The sequence below is a fragment of the Diplodia seriata genome (genome assembly GCF_021436955.1).
Source record: "Diplodia seriata strain FDS-637 chromosome Unknown scaffold_3, whole genome shotgun sequence".
Classification (NCBI taxonomy): domain Eukaryota; kingdom Fungi; phylum Ascomycota; class Dothideomycetes; order Botryosphaeriales; family Botryosphaeriaceae; genus Diplodia; species Diplodia seriata.
In genome coordinates this window covers 2,326,449-2,344,438 of record NW_027117310.1, presented here as the reverse complement: position 1 = coordinate 2,344,438, position 17,990 = coordinate 2,326,449, and the positions used below count along the sequence as shown (strand labels likewise).

The window sequence follows — 17,990 nt, the reverse complement described above, 5'->3', positions numbered from 1 at the left end:
GCACCTCGAAATCCGTTCGACGGACGTCCACCAACACAAATTTCTGCCCGGACCTTTCGCCGTTTTTCATCCTGTCGAGCAATTCTTCCTTCGTGATGCGTGTGAGGTGGGTCGTGCGGGGTTCTGGATATGCCGCCCACCAAGGAGCCTCCGCGGTGCTGTCTGCTGCTGTTTGGCCCTCTGATGCCATGGCGGTAACTATTTTGCTATTGAGGAAGTCGGACCGCAAGAAGAGATGTCTGCCTTGGTATTTGAGGGAAATAGACCGTCGGCGCCTGGATGAGGGGCAATTGTCTGCTTACTCATAAAAGGCGGGGTGTCGCTCAGCGCCGCTGATTGGCCAAGGGAATCATTGCTGGAGTGGGCGACGAAGGGTAGTCTGGGTTTACGACATCAATGTGATATATCGAATTAGTGGGTTAAACCGACTACAAAGTCCGGCTACTCTTTTTAACTTGTTCATGAACCACGCAGCCGATTTTATCCTTACAGCTTTTCTCTTAGGTGCCTACAAATTTAACACCCCCATTTCTAAATTTTGACACCCCCATCGCCAATTATTAACACCCCCAAATTCCTAGTCGTGCATTATACCCAAATCAGCTACAACCTATATATAAATTTTATCTAGGCATTTATATATGCCTTTCTTAACTTATACGAAGTTACATCGCGATACGACCGATATATAAGGCGTAATATTAATAGAAGTCGCGTTGCAAAAGTAGTATTCCTCGGGTATCCGTGCGTAAGCTTACCCAAAAAGCTTAGCGCCACCGGACTATTAATATTCCGGCCGGCGCGGCAATGCCCGGGCCGCCTTCTTAACCTTCGCCGTAATACCTAGCCACCTACCTTCTAACTACCAACCCTCGCCACTTAGCCACCTATCGTTACTAGATAGATTTACTGGCGTTAAGATCTTATTAAATTCTCCGAATTTGCGTAGTAATTTGGTAGTAAAAACTAGGGAATTAGTTGCGCTCCCGGGGGAGTGTTAATAATTGGCGATGGGGGTGTTAAATATTGGAAATGGGGGTGTTAAATTTGTAGGCACCTTCTCTTAACACTATCGCATAATATGTCCTACATTTTCTTAAGGCCACGGCAAAAGCAGTGGTCTCCACGTCCAAAAATTTATAAAGTTTAATGAGATGAAGATTACAACAGCTCGGCTATCGCTGCTGTTGATACAAGCTCAACTGTTTGGGCTGTCCAATCTCTCCATACAGCTGACTATTATACAGGGTGTTCTGGTCATCACTGTACAGGAGTCCTTATCCTACTGAGCTACCGCTTGCCGAGACTGCCAGTGAGGAGCATACCAAGCCTTCCAGATGAACTGGCTGTTGACTGGTAGCCTACTGAATGAACATGCATCACCCATGCCCGCTGATCTGTGTTACCTTTGGCTTAAACAGCTTCAAGTAATGCGGTGGGCGACACCAGTGACTCAGTTCCCGCCACTGCCTGAACTGAGGCACCGGGAGAGCCTCACTTCGTGGTTTCCACAACAATAGCGAACAACAATAGCGCACAACAATAGCGTACAACAATAGCGAAAGTCTTGGCTGGAAACTGCGACTGCCCACAAAACCGCCCGCGACCGCGCCGAACCGGCACGCCTCCACCGTCACAATCCGTGAACGACAACATCTTAGCATCACTCGAACGTCTTCGCGTCTTCTTTTCTAAGCCAAGGACTGCGTCCGGGGTCCCCAAGCGCGCACACTCGCCCACCATGCCCATCCAGTCCCGCCCGGCAGAGCGTCGTGTAGTGGAAGGCGTTCCCGTAAGTTCCTCCAAGCCACCGTTTCCATTCACGCGCTCCATTGAGCAGCCACTCAAATCCTGTCGCATGTACATCGGCTGCCACTGACATTGAAGCGCAGTACATGCAGTTCCTCGTCCGTGTCTGGGGCAGCGAACCTCTTTGCTGGTATCCTTCCAACACGTACCAATTCGCACATTCTTCTCCTGCAGATTGGCCGGCGGGCGTCCTGGAGCATCTTGTCGGACTGGCGCATGTCGCCGGCTCTGCCGGGCGCGTCGAGGCCATTCAGATACTTGCGGACACCATCAAGAAGCGGATCAAAAAGGCGCTGAACCGAGTTGATAAGGAGAAGCAATTAAACCAGCCCCACGGTAACGAAGCGGAGACCGAGGAGGAGCGCGCGAAGAAGGATGGCGTCATGGTCGTAAACGACAACAGCAACACAGAGGCCTCAGAGCGGGCCAAGTCGATGCCGCCGCAGCAATCCAGGACGATTCTCGATCGCAAGGCCAAGAGGAAGAGCGACAGCGACGAAGTCGAGCCCAGCACCAGCAGGAAGAAGAGGTGTACAGAAAACGAGACCGCCGGCCCCGTCACCGGAGCCAACGTAACCCCCATCCCAGTGAAGAAGGAGCATGAAGATGCCGCCACCGCCACCGCCGCGGTCACCGGCCTCGAGCGCCACCCGCTCCCGAGCGACATCCACACAGCCATGACGACCCTCATCCTCCGCCACACCACGTCCGTGACGTCGACGTCCACCCACCCGCCGCCCGGCACCGTCGACCCCAGCACGACCTCCCGCCCCAGCCCCCCCGTCATCACTCCCTCGAACAGCCCATCCCCCAACGGCCCATCCCCCAACAACAACGGCACCGACGTCGCCGCCACCCGCCCCCCGGGCCGCCTCCGCGCCGGCCTCGACGCCTACAACAACGCTTTGCTGATCTCCTACGACGACGAGGAATGGGCTGGCACCTTCCTGCAGCCGTACCGTGACGCCAACGGCAACAAGATCCAGGGCGGCGGCGTGTCCCGCAACGGCGGCGTCCCCGGCGAGAAGTACCATCCCCCGCCCCCGCCCCCTCCCGCCGTTCGCAAGCCGGGCGAGCCGGGCACGATTGAGTTCGCGAAGAGGGTCGAGGCGAAGAGGCGCGAGGCGACGGCGAAGGAGCTGGTGGCGGCGGAGCGAAGCGAAGAGGAGAGGCTGGCGGCGAAGGTGGAGGCGCAGGACCGCTTGTTGAAGAAGGTGGCGGCGGAGAATCAGGCGAAGAGGGATGAGGTGAGGCCGTTGCAGGTGGAGGTGCATGGGCTGAAGGAGAGGATCAGGGAGCTTGAGAGGAAGGTGGCGGAGGCGGAGGCGGAGGCCGGGGAAAGGAGGGAGAAGGAGAAGGCCCGGGAGAGGTCGAGGGAGGAGGTCAGGAGGAGGGTCGGGATCAATAACGCGGCGGCGGGAAAGGCGCGCGTCGAAACTTTGGTGGTGGAGGATAGTGAGACGGAAAGTGGCAGTGAGATGACGAAGTAGTAGCGTGTCCCATTTTCTGGATTGTCTTGGTCTGGGACGGTTGGATACACCTCGTTGGTGATGTTCGACACAAGGTCTGATTATTACCAAAAGGCAAGCGTTATCGTTGAGAAGGGAAAACTGGACACACTTTGTTGGTAACGTTGGATGCGAGGTTCGATCAAGTGGAAAGCGTTCTCGCTGAAACAGGAGACTGAACACACTTCGCTGGGAAACGTTGGAAACGATCTTTAATTGAAGGAATAGCGCTGTCGTTGGGATGAGACAGAGAATTGGTCTACTACCAAAAGCAACAGGTAGAAAAAGCAAAGCAGTCATTGAATAGAAGATGTTCCATGAAAATCGGGATACGAAAATCCCTGGCAATCAGAGTGACCACCAACACCGCCCACAAAGTCCAGTGTATCCCCAGTACTCCCACGCAAGTAGCATGTAGAAAAGCCAACAATGCCATGCTCAAACGCCCAGAAATGTCCATTCATGAAGCCAGTGCCAGTGCCAGAATCCACCCGTCTGTCTTTACCTCCAAGGACTACTCGCGCTCGCACCACCACCGCCCATATCCACGCTCTCAAACTCCATTTCCCAATCGTCCACTTCCTTGAACTTCCTCGCCGCAGCCTCGAGCTCCTTGCTCCGCTTCATCTCCCTCATCTCGCTCGTCTCGACCACGTCGTTGTCATCCTCATCTCCGTCGCTCTCGCCGCCGCTCCGCACATACATGGACGTATCCGCTGCATCCTGGTTCTCCTTGTCGCTGGAGCGCCGGCCGTATGTTCGGCTGAGCCGTTTCTTGTTCTTTTCCTTTGCCGTCGCTGACTGTTTCTTGTTGGCCCGGACGGTGCTGTCTGAAGCCTTCGCGGCGACGTTTTTTCGTCCCCTGCCCCTCTTCGCCGCAGCAGGAGGACGCTGAAGCTCGTCTTCATCGGCGCTCTCTTGTTCAATCTCCTCCTCTTCGGCATCCGAAGAACTTGGAATCTCGAATGTTCCCCCAGCCGCGATCTTTGCGGCGCGTGTGGCAGGTTTCTTGCGGCGGCGAGGCAGGAGAGACTGTAGCGTCGCTGTGGATAGAGGCAGGGCCTTCACTTTCCTCGTGTTCGGCTTCTTGCGAGATGTCCGGGTCCTGACGGGTGTCTCGGTGGCGGTATCCGACTCTAACTCGGATGTAGAAAGCGGATCGGCGCCGTGGTCTTCTGCGTCGACGTTGGAGACACGCTGCGAAGTCCGGCTGTAAGATTTCGCGGGACGGGCAGCAGCGCGACGAGGCCGTTTTGCTGGCATCTCTTCCGGCTCTGGTTCGGCTGGAAGGGATGAAAGAGGGGATGTGGAGCGAGGCGGTGCTATAGACTCCGTGGCAGTCTTACTCGCCGCTGCTTCTCCAGCTTCAGGCTGCGTGTCTGCGATGGCTTCCGGCAGCTCGGAAGCCTCCGAGTATAGGTGCTCCGACGATGTCTCTTCTCCATCAGCAATCTCCTGATCCTCCGCGTCCGGAGGGGGCGAAGACCGCGGCACCTGTACCATGGAGATCTCCTCCGTCTCCTCCCGCTCCGCCAGCTTCCTCTTTCTCGAGCTGCTCGTCCTCGGATCGGACCCAGGTAAAGCCGCCGCTATCGACCCTTTCCTTCCCAAATTCAGCGGCGTGCTCTCGTGGTCGGGCTCAAAGTCGCCCAAGCTGTAATCCAGCGTTGCCGCGCTGTCATCAATGTCGCCGCTATCGCCATCCGTATTATCTTCCACATCGCTCTGCTGCATCATCCGCAGCAAGCTGCCCTGCCTTCTCCTTTTCTGGAACTTCGTCAACGCCAGCACGCTCCTCTCCGCCGCCGGTGTTCCCTGCGCCTTCACTGCGCTGCCGGGTATCGCGTTGCTCCAGTGGCTGCTTGATGCTCTGCGTACCCTGCTCGCCGTCCCAGGAACCTCCTGCTTCCTGCCTCTCTCCTTGTCCTCTTCTTCCCTCTCGACGACCGGTGCGGGCTCGACCGCAACAGCACCACCGCCCATGGCCTCCTCCCTCCTCCGCCTCAGCGCCTCCAACGCCCTCGCCTGCTCCGGATCCCTCGCCGCCGTCCGCTGCCTCGTCACACCGCCGGCGCCGGCGGCCCTCATCCTGCCCCTCGTCCTGACGTTCCTGCCGCCACCCTTCTTCTGCATCGCCGCGACGTGCGCTCCGGCGACGTCGCCCTCGCCGAGCGCACCGGTCATCACGTAGTCCTCCGCCTTGCTGTTCCCATCGTTGCCCGCAGCTATATCTCTGTTGGCGCGCCGGAACAGGCGTGCGGGCCGGTTCGAGATGGCGAGGGTGTCGCTGTCGCCAGCTCCGCTGTCGTGGTCGGCGCTGGCGCTGCCATTGCTGGTTTCGATATCATCGTCGTCGGCGGCGCCGTCGAGCTGCTGCGGTGGTGCGGCCGAGGTGGGCGCTTTTTTGGTCTTGCGCGAAGGGGCGGCGGTCTTCGAGGTGGTGGTCGCGGTGCGCGCAGCGGAAACGGCAGCCTTTGCGGCGGGCGAAGGAGCCACGGAGGGACCTGCGCGGGTTGTGCGGGTTTGCGTCGCCGGTTTCGTCGCCGCAGCGGCAGCGCGGGTGCTGCGCTTGGGTGGCATGGCGGGCGCGTATCTTGTGCAAAGGGAGCGGGGCGCAATGGGGATTGAGCTTGAATAAGGCGCGATTGGTGACTTCGTTGGGGTTAAATAGAGCGCGGCGAGCAGTATGCGCGTCGCGCCGGTGTTGTCGTGCGGATATGTGGTCGTGCGCGCGGGGCCGGAGTCGACGAGGCGGTCAGAATATGTGGTGTTGACGTGTTGGACGCGTTCCGCACCCGCGGCGCAAATCTGGCTTGGCGACGCGATGCACGTGATAGCAACCAACCATTGCTTGGCCTATCACTCATACAGCTCCTTTGGCAAACTGAATATATTGACTTGGTACAGAAATTTTTTGAGTACGGCACGGTCTGCGGCCTACTTATCACCATACAGATCCTTCTCCACCATCGCCCTGCAGATAGGGTGATAAAAGTCCTTGTTCCGCTCAAACGTCTGTGTCGCCAACGCGAAATCCGCCTCCTTGAGAGCCCTGTACAGCGGCCGCACAAACTTCATCCTGCCCACCACTGCTAGGAGTTCGCTCGTCGGCTGGTATGTGCTGATCGTCTTGCTCCTCAGACCAAGGGTCAGGAACCTCGAGACGATCTCCACGTTCGAGCTGGACTGGAAGCGGTAGTTCTGGCCCATGACTTCGACGAAGTCGGGCTTGAGTAGCTCCTCCCAGGTTTGAATCTTCTCAAGGAACACGACAACCTGGTTGCCGGTCCAGCCCGCGATATCGTCGGATGTGGGCTTGAATTCGGAGACGTTACCAGCTTTATTGGCTGCCTCCCAACGATCGGCGAGTTCGTAGCAGACCTTGACAAGCGAGTCATCGAAGTCAGGCTTGGGCGGGTAGCCGGGAGCGTAGAACCAAGTGTCCCAATCGAGGGACTCGAGCTTGGCGCTAGCGTCCTTGTCGGACGCGAAGAAGTCGATGAGAGTGGCCTTAAAGTCGTACGAGTCAAGGGACTTGTACTTGTACTTGTTGAAGTAATGCGGGATGAACTTGTCCCACTTCTCCCTGCCAATGTACTTTTCAAGGTAGTAGAGGAAGTTGAAGCCCTTCTCGTACGGGACAGACGAGAATGCATCATCGGGGTCCTTGCCCTTGAGGTCAACGACCAGCTTGGTGTATTCATGATCCTGGCCGAATCTCTCGACAGAATCTTGCAGAGCCTTCCAGCCGATGATTGCAGAGAAGTCTCTGTGGGGCTCTCCATGAATGGCGGCAATAATTCTGCGCTCAAGGTAGACAGTCCAACCTTCGTTGAGCCAGAAGTGCTCCCAGCTGGCATTGCTGACAAGGTTTCCGCTCCAACTATGAGCAAGCTCGTGGGCAATGACATCGATGTTCTGCTTGTCTCCACTGATGATGGTTGGCGTTGCGAATGTGAAAATGGGGTTCTCCATTCCTCCATAAGGAAAGCTGTTGGGGAGAACAAGAACGTTGTAGGTGGTCCAGGCATAGTCGTAGACGATTTTCTCAGCAGCCTCGAGGAATTTCTCCATGTCGTTCTCAAGTTCCCACTTGCAAGCAATCAGCTCCTCCGGACCGGTCCAGACGGTGCTACGGGGGCCGATGGAGGCGCTGGCAAGATCACCAGAAGCAAGAGCAAATAGGTAGGCGGGGATTGGCACTTCCTGCTTGAATGTGTAAAGCAAGGTGCCAGGGGCTCCATCCTTGCCCTTCTGGAAATTCTTGGCGCCAGTGGGGAGGCCGCTGGCCAGCACCGGAAGAGGAGAGCGGATGTTGAAATCAACCGTGGACTTAACGTCGGGTGTGTCCTGGCAGGGGAGTACAGATCTAGCGTGAATGGCCTGGCATTGCGAGAACATGTAGGGTTGCTTCTTGTTCGAAGTCTGCTCGGGCGTCATCCATTGCAGGGCAGTGCACTGCTCCGTAGTGCTGAGGGAAATGTCGATAGCAATTTGCTTATCCTTCTCGACTCCCTTGCCGAGCTTGATGAACAGAGGGCTGCCATAAGGCTCTACCCGGGCAGCAAGGTCCCATTTCGCCGACTTGCCGTCGACCTTGACGTCCTTGATGTCAAGAAAGCTATGGAAAGCCATCCTAGTCAGAAATGCTAGAACCAAAAAAACAAGAGCTAATGTGGTGGGCGAACCTGGTGTCCAACACCACCTCCTCGGCTTCTTTGTCTGTCAAGCTCTTCAACAGCAACACGACGTTTCCCAGAAGCCTCTTCTTGGCGAAATCAAGTTCAAAGTTCGCCGTGGTGTGCGTCGTCAGGAAGCTTCAGCCTCGGTCAGCATAGCACGTGAAACCGTTTCGTAGGACGGCCCCAGCCCGCTGCGAAGCATGCCAAACTCACTTGTGATAATTGCTCAGGGTATTGGGATCCCTGGGCGCATTGACCGCGACGGCCGCTGCGGCGGAGTAGCGCGTCACCATGGTTGTAGCAAAGCCGCGGAACTGCTGGCCAGGGCGATAAGAGAAAGAAGACAAGAACTGCGGAGCTTGTGGAAGGTAAGACCGCAGGCGGTTCATGAACGATCGCGGGGGTCGAGGATGGAAGAGGGAATGGAGTGAGGTGGTGGTGGTGACCGGAAGTGTGGGACGGAATGTCATTGGGCGACGTGGGCGGGCGGTGGGAAGCGATCGTGGGCGGGCAAAGCGCGCTAACACGCTTCAGGAATGTGGGATGACTTGTTGTGTCCGTGAGCCACAAAGACCCGCCCTCTGATGTAACATCGCGTGCATTCTTTCCAGAACACGAAGGGAAGAGTGCTGCGAAGAGCATTGACTCCAGCGAAGAAAATGTGTAGCGAGCTTGACCATTACAAGAGATGCAACTCATCCTGCAGTATGATTCTCATTTCATCGTTGCACTCCATTGACCTCCCACTATGCTACAAGCTCATCGCGCCGAAGCTCCGAGTGCTCGCCAACCAAAAGGAGTCACAACAAGCATCGATCCCAAGAAACCCTTTTCATGTCTACCACCCATTTTCCACGCAATGCTACCTTATAATGGAGAGTGAAGAAGCAGAGATCCCAATCCCACGTACGTTTTTCGTGACTGTCGTCCAACCGCCACCTGATGCATCGATTAGAGCTCCCGTCATTCAGATATGTGCTTGAAGTTGATTTCGAAGGTGCGTCTCAACTCGAGAAGCACCACTAATAAATGAGAGTAAGGAGAAGGCCGGCTAATGCTGGCTGGTTGTCGAGAACTGAGCGGCTTCACGGAAATGGCGATTGTGAGCTGTTCATATTTCTCTGGCCGCGAAATGCGGACGCTGGCAAGCGTATGCGAGGATGACTTGGGTGATTTACATCTCCTGCTGAAGCGCGGAGACTTTATCCCACAATCCTTCGGCGTTTTGTTGCTTCATCTTCGAAATTGTCAGTACTGGCCTTCGCAAATTTTGAAGGCTATACGATGGATTATGCTCACCTTCAGCTGGAGCGTTTCAAGGTCTTCGCCATCCATGGTGCCCATGAAGAGAACAAGACCGTTCTGGGGCTTGTCGCCCTTGACGTCACCAACCTTAAGTTCCTTCTGGATGGGAGAATTGAGGACCACACGGTGGGAACCATCCGCGCGCATGACGAAGCGTGCCTTCTTAGGGGCCTTCTTTTCAGCATCCTCTGGCGACTGTTTCTTGACATTGACCTTGAGGTTTCCAAGTCCACGTTCTTTCCACTCCTTCTTGGTGTCTGTGACCTTAACAAAATTGTAGAGCTTTGCACGGCAGACGAAGATGGTCTCCTCATTCTCCTCGCCGGTTTCGACTGCAGTTGTTGCGTTAGAGCCGCCGTGAAGTCGTGTTGCCTCTGACATACCATCTTGCTCGAAGAACCGTTCATCTTTCTTATCCTCCTCATTGGTGGGGCTCAGCACCTTGTCCTTTTCCTCGTCGCCAGCCTCATCAGCGGATCCTTCCTCATCTTCCTTTTCATCTTTGGGTGCGCCAAAAGGCCGCGCCGGCTTCTCACTCAGACCAGTGATCTTAGGACCACTGCCACCACCGAAGCCTGTAATCTTTCCGCCTCCGCCAAAGCCACCTCCAAGGCTGCTGCCACCAAATGTGCCAAAACCGGAAGTTGCGGTGGCAAAAGGAGACTTGTTCTCCGAAGAAGAAGAAGCCAGCCCGCTGAATGAAGAGGGAGTGCTGCTACCTGACAGGCCAGTAATTGTAGGCTTCGCAGCTGGAGTAGCAGAGCCGAAGGGACTCGACGCGGGCTTGGACGTGCCGCCGAGGGCTCCAAAAGGTGAGGTAGATGCACCCGCCAGGGCACCGAAGCCGGAAGCCTTGAAAGCAGTGTCTGATGTTTGGGGCTGGGACCCGGTGGGGGTAGGGGACTTGCTGGCGGCTAAGGCGGCGAATGGCGAGGTAGCGGAGGTATTGGCGAAGCCGCTTCCCTGTGGTATCTTATAATCAATCAATATCAAGTACATGGCAACAATATCGCAAATAGACGCACCTTGATTTCCTTGGTCTCCGCCGTGCTTTCTTCCTTTCCAGGCTCAGGGCTGTTGCTATCTCTGTGGCGCTTTACCTTGGGCTCATCGCTGGACGTTTTCTCCGTGGAGGCCTCCTCAGTAGGATCCGTGGCCTTCACCTCGGCGGATGGCTTTTCGCCCTTCTCTTCAAACTCCTCCCGATTCCGCTTGCCTTTAGGGCTAAGCATACCCCTTCGTGTCCGTTCCGCAGAGCTCGGAGGCGATTCGGTGCCTTCCTTGATTGTGCCATTCTCGCCGACGGGCTTTCGCTTCGTGATCTCGGGCTCGTCGGCGATGGTGACATCCCTCGAGCGTTTCCTCACTTGCTTCTCGGCCCTTACGCCTCCCATATCCTCGAAGCTTCTCTTCTTCCGCACGCGACCCCTCGACTCTCCGTTGTTGTTGGAATTCCCCGCAGCATCTTCGGTCGCAGCTTCCTTCGACGCGTCGGAAGCGCCGGACATCTCGTGGTCGTCGTCGGAGAAGATGTCCCTCGGGAGGCCGGCGATGGAGGTTTTCTTCAGCTTCTCGCGCACAGGACGCTCAGCGCCTTCGGTATCGCTGCCTTGACCGAGGCTCTTCAGCGAACTCGTCGACGCAACCCTGTCAGCCGCGGTGATCCCGGTGGCGGCTTGATCGGCGGCAGACGTGACCCCAGGATCCTGAGCCTGCTCGTCGCGAGCCATTGTACAGTGTGGATGATTGTTCGGGTGCGAATCGCACGTGTTGCAAAGGAGAGTGCTGCTCTTGAGCTGTCTGTCTTATCCAAAATGACGGCGTGGCCGTGCGCGCGCGCGAGCCGCCAACGAGGACGTGGGTGAGGTGGTCGGTCGGGTCTTCCGTGCGCCAGGCGATGCGGCGGGAGAGGCTTAGACAGCGGGCGGCCCTAGCTACGCGTGCGAAGCCCGTGTCAGCTAACAGCGCGTGGTGGTGAACCGGTGAGAGGAACGACAACTGACCTGGCCAACAACGGCGATCGAGGCGATAAGATCTGCAAGCTACGTGGGGATAGCGGTGCGAGTGCCGCGCGATGAAGGTGGCCCCAGCAGAAGGTCAAAGGCGGCGCAGGTGTCTCAGACCCTCGATGCTAATGAGGACAGTTGTGAATGCAGGTCTTCGGGGTTATATTGAGCTGACGTAGGTTCGGGCGAAGGTGAAAGTCGCCCTCGACAATCGAAAAAGCTGGGCGTAATTCGATAGGCTGCCTGCGAGATGAGGTTGCACAAGCTGCGACTCGGACAGGCCAGCACGGCTGCAGACAGGTGCGGTCGTGAGAGGGTGGTGGGCTCGTCGAGGGCTTGTTATGGGATTGGGTTGGCGGCGGGGTGGTGTGCCAGCCGCTGTGGATAGAAACGCGCCCGACGGGAGCCAGCAAGCACCAGCCGATGACGGCGTCGATCCATCGCAGCCGAGTCGCCAGCTCGGCTTCATGGCCAGCCAATTCCCGGCTGATTCTGGATGCGACACGCACTCTCAACACAGACCTTACACGTACATTTTCTATCTGAGTACCTGCAGATATCGCCCTCGATTGGCGCCACGCAGTGCGCAGTGCGAACGGAGAGACCAAGGCTCTACTCTGCTACGAATCTTACACGTTGCCACTAATAAAACAAGGGTCCATTTGCGAACGATATCCAAGCCTCCCACCACCCAGAGCCTGCTCTAGTTTCGCCAATGGGTATTCATGAAACACGGCGCTGAACAAATGTGCCAAAACAATCTCCCTCCTCCCTTAGCTAATGAAGCACAGGCAGCCCAAGCTAACGTAAAAAACGAACAGCGGATAGACCGCAATGCCAACCCGGTTGCGCACCACTCCAGATCCACCAAGAATACTAATACCTGCAGCGAGTGACCAAGCAACCAGGGCGATGTAGACCGGTACACGGATTATCGTGTGGACACCGACGGCACTGAGAATGGACGCAATGACAAGCGGGAACAGGGTGTAGCCAATAATGCAGACGGACTGGAGGAAGGATCTGTGTACCGTCAGCAACTGACTCCAGATATGGGTAGCTTGAAACTTACATGCTGCCACCCAGGAGCTTGATTTGCAGCGTGACCATAGCCTCACCAATCCAGACCATAGCAAAGACGCCTGAGAAGACAAGCGACTTCTGCTCGTCGCGGGCGGGTCGCGAGAGGAAGAAGCTCAGAAGAAGGCAGAAGATCAGCGGGCCCCAGAGATCCCAGTTGCGCAGCCCCTCGCTCATGCTTCCGTGCAGAACCGCATCCGCGTCCGGCCAGCGACCTACGAGGTTTCTCATACCTGCCTGGTCGGCCTCGCCGCGCTCTTCGGCACCCATGCCACCCCCGCGCTGAAGCATGCCGCCCAGCAGGTATTTGGGCCACAGGACCTGGCGCATCTTCTCCCATATAGCAAGCAGATCTCTCGACAGGGTCTCCCAAACGGTCTCGTCGATTGTGTTCGTTGGCGCACGGCGATCCTCGCCGGGGATGGAGGAGGTCAAATAGTTTTGAGTGTCGCGGTTGCCGGATGATGAGGATTGAATGTTACCAGTGAGAGGAGCACGGTCAGAGGTGGATTGAAGGGGGTCGTCGAGGTCGTCGAGAGTAGCTGTCTCCCAGTTCAGAGCAGTTTCCGGGGTATGTTTAATTGTAGCTGCCTACCGTCATCGGGATCAATCATGTGGTCGCGCTCCATGGCATCGTTGTCGTAGGGGTTGCTCGACTGAGTGCTGGGCATCATTCCGGCCATGGTGAGGTACGTTTGTTTGCTTGACGAGGAGATGTGGAAGCTAGAAACGCAACGCGTCACCTGAAGCTACGTTTCGAGAACATGGAGCTCACGGCGACCAAGGGAAGGTGCACGGACCATCTGCGGATAAAAGTAGCAGCGGCGTCCCGCCCTCGGCCTGTGATACGCCGGGGCACGGCCAGCTGGAGCGCCAGGTGCAGCCCCTCCATGCGCCGGCACGTCATGCCCCTCGACAGCTGCCCCAAGCCGCGCAACCCCGCAATCCTCGAACGTTTTTATCAAAATGTAAGTTGTTCTTTGTTATCTACAAGTTCGATTCACAATTCTCCGCTGGAAATTCGGGTGCCTCCAGCTCTCGTTTCTCCGCATGAGCAATCGTCCCACCCCGCAATGCTCACCGGGGTTCGCCGATCACGCGGTGGATGCGGCCGTTCCAATGCAACCGTAGCGATGGTTCCCGCGCCTCACCCCCATCCATCTCCGGCGCTATAAAAAACAAGTTGCTCACCTGTCGGCTCCTCGTTTATCTTTTGGGGCCGTTCTCCGAGATCCTTCGCTTGCTTTCTTCTTCTCCCTCATTCAAATACTGGCACCCCTCAGCGTCGCTGCTTCTGATCACTTTCTCAGCCTCATTATTTTCGCACATTGCTAGCCCACCATGCCCGAGGAAATTCTCAATGACATCTCGCACCGTCGATTCAACCCGCTTCGCGGCTCCTGGATCCTGGTCTCTCCACACCGTACCAAGCGCCCATGGCAGGGCCAGCAAGAGGCCTCGAAGCAGACGACGCTCCCCGCCTACGAACCTTCCTGCTATCTCTGTCCAGGCAACAAGCGCGCGGCTGGCGACTCGAATCCCAAGTACGAAAGCACGTACGTCTTCGTGAATGACTACTCGGCGGTCAAGGAAACACAAGCCGAGTACACTCCAACGGCGCAAGACAACGACAGCCTCGAGTCGCGTCTGCTTCAGGTTGAGCCTGTGACGGGAAAGTGCTATGTGATCACGTTCTCGCCGTCGCACAATGTGACACTGGCAGACATGGTCCCCGCGGAGATCGTGCCGGTGATCGAGACGTGGACGCGCATTTATACGGCGCACCTATCGCCGAACTCGCCCCTTGCCGCTGTCGCGGGAGCGACCACTCTGGCGCCTCTTGGCCAGGACAGCGCTGCCACGGCGCCGAAGCAGCAGCTGCGGTACATGCAGATCTTCGAAAACAAGGGTGCGGCCATGGGTTGCTCGAACCCGCACCCGCACGGCCAGGTCTGGACGTCCACGGGCCTGCCAGAGGAACCGTCCCTAGAGCTGGAGCAGCTGCAAAAATACCGCCGCGAACACAGCGGCAAGAACATGCTGGAGGACTACGCGCAGCTGGAGGCCAGCAAGCAGGAGCGCATTGTTTTCGAGAACGAGACGTTCCTGGCGCTGTGCCCCTGGTGGGCGGTGTGGCCATTTGAAGTGATGATCGTGAGTAAGAAGCACAAACGGGCGCTGGTGGACTTGGATGCGAAGGAGAGGGAGAACCTGGCGGAGGCAATTGCGGAGGTGACGAGGCGGTATGACAACTTGTTTGAGTGCCATTTCCCGTACAGTAAGTCTGAGGAATTTCCCGGTCTTCGTAGAGTATGTTGCTAACGTTCTGCCCTAGGCATGGGTCTTCACCAAGCTCCTCTTGAGGGTACGGACGAGGAGATTGAGGCCAGCCATTTCCACATCCACTTCTACCCGCCTCTGCTTCGGAGCGCTACTGTGCGCAAATTCCTTGTTGGGTACGTAGAGCATTGCGAACAGTCACTCAAGCATTTCGCTAACATGTCTTGCAGTTATGAGATGATGGCTGAGCCGCAACGTGACATCACGCCAGAACAGGCAGCCGCTCGTCTTCGCAACTGCGGAGGCGAACTCTACAGGAAGAAGGCACCGGCTTAGGTTGAGATGCAAATATTAAATCGCATAGAGCGTAATTACAAGAGCTTTTGATGACAATTCGTCTCGAGCGGCCCCGATTCACATGATTACGTGCACATCTGGCATGATCCGTCTCCGTCGAACAAGCCGCAGTTGTACCCCAATCAGCGGTAAATCACCAAGACAATGGATCAATTGACCCTGACCCAGCATAGTCACCATCCGCATGTACTCAGGGACCTGATATATGGTGAGCACCGGCACATCCCTCACCTTTCTGTCTCCATTCTTCCCTTGCGCGCACAATGTATATCCGCCCCCTATTATTTCACGTAGAACCCGTACTGCAACGTCATCCACAAGGTCGTCCCAATGCTCACGAAGACCGGGCCCGCCAATCCCTTGTTCCAGCTCGTAGTCCCAAAGACGAACCACTCGGTGCCGAAGTGCCACATGGCGACGATGTTGGTCAGCATGGCCAGCTGGTACAGGCCGGCGACGTCGACGTTGTAGGCGGCGTACAGGCGCACGAGGCCCTGCAGCAGAGTCCAGGTGCCGAAGGTGCGGCTGTGCAGCGGCGTGGTTTCGCTCGGGTGCTGGTAGCCAGGCGGCGGCTTGACGCGGTCCGGATCCGGCGACAAGTAAACTTGCGAGGTGAAGTGCAGCGTGCGGTACGCCTGGACGAGGTTGCCGACGGCGGTGACGCCGACCTGTGGTTCCGTGTTAGCATATCCGACTTGGTCTTATCTCGCGTAATGGGAGATGTCGAAGGGGCGGTGCTCACGAAGAAGAGCCATTTAGGAAGGAGACCCTCGTGTTGGGGCAGGTATGCAAGAAGCGAGGACATGGCGGCAGTGCTGTTTGTTGTCGACCGAGAAACAGAAGAGTTTGGCTGCTTGCCTGTGCTGTGAGAAGGCGACAGCTCGGTATAGGGTGTAAGGAATCGGTGGTCAGGTTGTTAGTCCCACGCGGTGCCGTGCTGAAGAGCTTGGACCAAGCACCGGTGGTGCGGTTGCGACAGCGGCCTCTCGTTTGCCATTGAATGACGGTAACTTCCCAATTTTCGTGTACGGACGGTTTAACCCATAAACAGTGCTCAAGCTGAGCAGACGGATATAGTTTTGTTGCTTGGGGGCGTTCAGCTGATGGTAAGCTGAGCTGCGGTTGTTCCTGCATCCCCGGCGCTGGACAGCTGGTCCCTGCCCCAGGCCAAAAAGTTCCCCAACCATAAGCTCCGCGTTCCCCGCCGTTCTTTCCACCAAACAACACCACAACGAGCCCACCATGGACGCCCTCTCTAACGTCCCTCAGCCCGTCGTTCTCGGCCTCGCCGCCGTCGGCGCTGCTTGGGCTGCCGTCAAGGTCGGCAGCTTCGTTCGCGTGCTTCTCAGCCTGTTTGTCCTGCCGGGCATCTCGGTGCGTGCCTCACGCCTCAACACTCCCTAGCCCACCCTCGAGCGCCCAATTGCTAACAGAGTCCTCCCTGCAGCTCTCCAAGTTCGGCCCTAAGGGTTCCTGGGCCATCGTCACTGGCGCCAGCGACGGCATCGGCAAAGAATATGCGCTCGCGCTGGCCAAGCGGGGCTTCAACGTGGTTCTGGTATCGCGCACCCTGAGCAAGCTTGAAGCGCTTGCCTTGGACATCAGCAGCGCCAATCCGGGCGTGCAGACACGGGTTCTGGCGATGGACTTTGCGGCGAACAAGGACTCGGACTTCGCCGCGCTGGCCGCACTGATTGCCGACCTGGACGTCTCGATCCTGATCAACAACGTCGGCCTCTCGCACAGCATCCCGGTGCCCTTCGTTCTGACGCCCGCCGAGGAGATGCGCGACATTATCACCATCAACTGCACTGGTACGCTACGCGTCACCCACCTCGTCGCACCCAAGCTAGTTGCCCGCAAGAAGGGTCTCATCCTGACCATGGCTTCGTTCGGCGGCATCATGCCGACACCGCTTCTGGCTACGTACAGCGGCAGCAAGGCTTTCCTGCAACACTGGAGCACTGCGCTGGCTGGCGAGCTCGCTCCCTCGGGTGTCCACGTCCAGCTGGTTCAGAGTTACCTCGTCACGTCGGCCATGAGCAAGATCAAGCGCGCCTCGGCCATGATTCCCACGCCCAAGGCTTTCGTCGCCGCCGCGCTGGGCAAGATTGGCAGGTCTGGCGGTGCGCAGGGCGTTGCGTATACCAGCTCGCCTTTCTGGAGCCATGGCCTGATGCATTGGGCGATTGCGACTTTTGCGGGAACCACGAGCACGACGGTGCTGAAGATCAACAAGGACATGCACGAAAGCATCAGGAAGAGGGCCTTGAAGAAGGCCGAGAGAGAAGGCAAGAAGGTTGCCTAAGAGGGCCAGGGCATGGCAAGCTTTGTTCAAGTTCCTCATTCACTGCATTGTCGAGATGATTGCGAGACCCTTCACGTGGGGTGGTGGTGGGGATGCTGGTGGAACGAGTCTTGGTCGTTCAAGTTCCTCATTCACTGCATTGTCGAGATGATTGCGAGACCCTTCACGTGGGGTGGTGGTGGGGATGCTGGTGGAACGAGTCTTGGTCGTTCAAGTTCCTCATTCACTGCATTGTCGAGATGATTGCGAGACCCTTCACGTGGGGTGGTGGTGGCGATGCTGGTGGTACTATAGCGGGGGTGAACTACCCTACCTAAGGTCATTCGAGATTATTGCCAGACCCTTCTCGTGGGGTGGTGGTGGTGGTGGTGATGCTGGTGGCACCATGGCGGGGGTAAACTACCCTGGGTAAGGTCATTCGAGATCATTGCCAGACCGTTCACGTCCTTTCTCATAGACCAACAAAATCGCCCGCGTCCAACAAAGAGGCCACACTCGTACGCCAAACTTGTTTTCGAGTACTGAGGGTGACCCCGCACGATCAACATCTGTAGCCAGCCGTGCGCCACCACCCTTCCGGCGGGGTTTCGCATCAACTTGCTTCTGCCCTCTCCCAGCTATCCCGATCGGCAAAATCTGCCCGTCCTATCACATC

General features: G+C 57.1%; 8 protein-coding genes across 8 annotated transcripts; 3 read left to right on the top strand and 5 right to left on the bottom strand.

Moving 5' to 3' along the window:
- Positions 1 to 1,741: 1,741 nt before the first annotated feature.
- Positions 1,742 to 3,299, top strand: SLS55_003431 (uncharacterized protein; the record flags this gene model as incomplete). Its single annotated transcript, XM_066774906.1, has 2 exons — positions 1,742 to 1,792; positions 1,893 to 3,299. The coding sequence occupies 2 exons, from the start codon at positions 1,742 to 1,744 to the stop codon at positions 3,297 to 3,299; spliced, it is 1,458 nt and encodes a 485-aa protein (XP_066635025.1).
- Positions 3,300 to 3,818: 519 nt separating this feature from the next.
- Positions 3,819 to 6,165, bottom strand: SLS55_003430 (uncharacterized protein; the record flags this gene model as incomplete). The annotated part of the gene is made up of 2 exons (XM_066774905.1): positions 3,819 to 5,821; positions 6,159 to 6,165. 2 exons carry the CDS (start codon positions 6,163 to 6,165, stop codon positions 3,819 to 3,821), a joined length of 2,010 nt encoding a protein of 669 aa, XP_066635024.1.
- Positions 6,166 to 6,254: 89 nt separating this feature from the next.
- Positions 6,255 to 8,292, bottom strand: LAP2 (Leucyl aminopeptidase yscIV; the record flags this gene model as incomplete). The annotated part of the gene is made up of 3 exons (XM_066774904.1): positions 6,255 to 7,938; positions 8,006 to 8,134; positions 8,213 to 8,292. The coding sequence occupies 3 exons, from the start codon at positions 8,290 to 8,292 to the stop codon at positions 6,255 to 6,257; spliced, it is 1,893 nt and encodes a 630-aa protein (XP_066635023.1).
- Positions 8,293 to 9,173: 881 nt separating this feature from the next.
- On the bottom strand, positions 9,174 to 11,034 carry SLS55_003428 (uncharacterized protein; the record flags this gene model as incomplete). Its single annotated transcript, XM_066774903.1, has 3 exons — positions 9,174 to 9,236; positions 9,299 to 10,267; positions 10,330 to 11,034. The coding sequence occupies 3 exons, from the start codon at positions 11,032 to 11,034 to the stop codon at positions 9,174 to 9,176; spliced, it is 1,737 nt and encodes a 578-aa protein (XP_066635022.1).
- Positions 11,035 to 12,083: 1,049 nt separating this feature from the next.
- On the bottom strand, positions 12,084 to 13,073 carry SLS55_003427 (uncharacterized protein; the record flags this gene model as incomplete). Its single annotated transcript, XM_066774902.1, has 3 exons — positions 12,084 to 12,333; positions 12,383 to 12,932; positions 12,986 to 13,073. 3 exons carry the CDS (start codon positions 13,071 to 13,073, stop codon positions 12,084 to 12,086), a joined length of 888 nt encoding a protein of 295 aa, XP_066635021.1.
- A 658-nt stretch (positions 13,074 to 13,731) lies between these two features.
- Positions 13,732 to 15,006, top strand: GAL7 (galactose-1-phosphate uridyl transferase; the record flags this gene model as incomplete). Its single annotated transcript, XM_066774901.1, has 3 exons — positions 13,732 to 14,668; positions 14,726 to 14,846; positions 14,901 to 15,006. The coding sequence occupies 3 exons, from the start codon at positions 13,732 to 13,734 to the stop codon at positions 15,004 to 15,006; spliced, it is 1,164 nt and encodes a 387-aa protein (XP_066635020.1).
- Positions 15,007 to 15,308: 302 nt separating this feature from the next.
- Positions 15,309 to 15,832, bottom strand: ERG28 (ergosterol biosynthesis protein; the record flags this gene model as incomplete). The annotated part of the gene is made up of 2 exons (XM_066774900.1): positions 15,309 to 15,695; positions 15,770 to 15,832. 2 exons carry the CDS (start codon positions 15,830 to 15,832, stop codon positions 15,309 to 15,311), a joined length of 450 nt encoding a protein of 149 aa, XP_066635019.1.
- Positions 15,833 to 16,269: 437 nt separating this feature from the next.
- SLS55_003424 (uncharacterized protein) lies at positions 16,270 to 17,335 on the top strand (the record flags this gene model as incomplete). The annotated part of the gene is made up of 2 exons (XM_066774899.1): positions 16,270 to 16,401; positions 16,475 to 17,335. 2 exons carry the CDS (start codon positions 16,270 to 16,272, stop codon positions 17,333 to 17,335), a joined length of 993 nt encoding a protein of 330 aa, XP_066635018.1.
- Between the last annotated feature and the right edge of the window lie 655 nt (positions 17,336 to 17,990).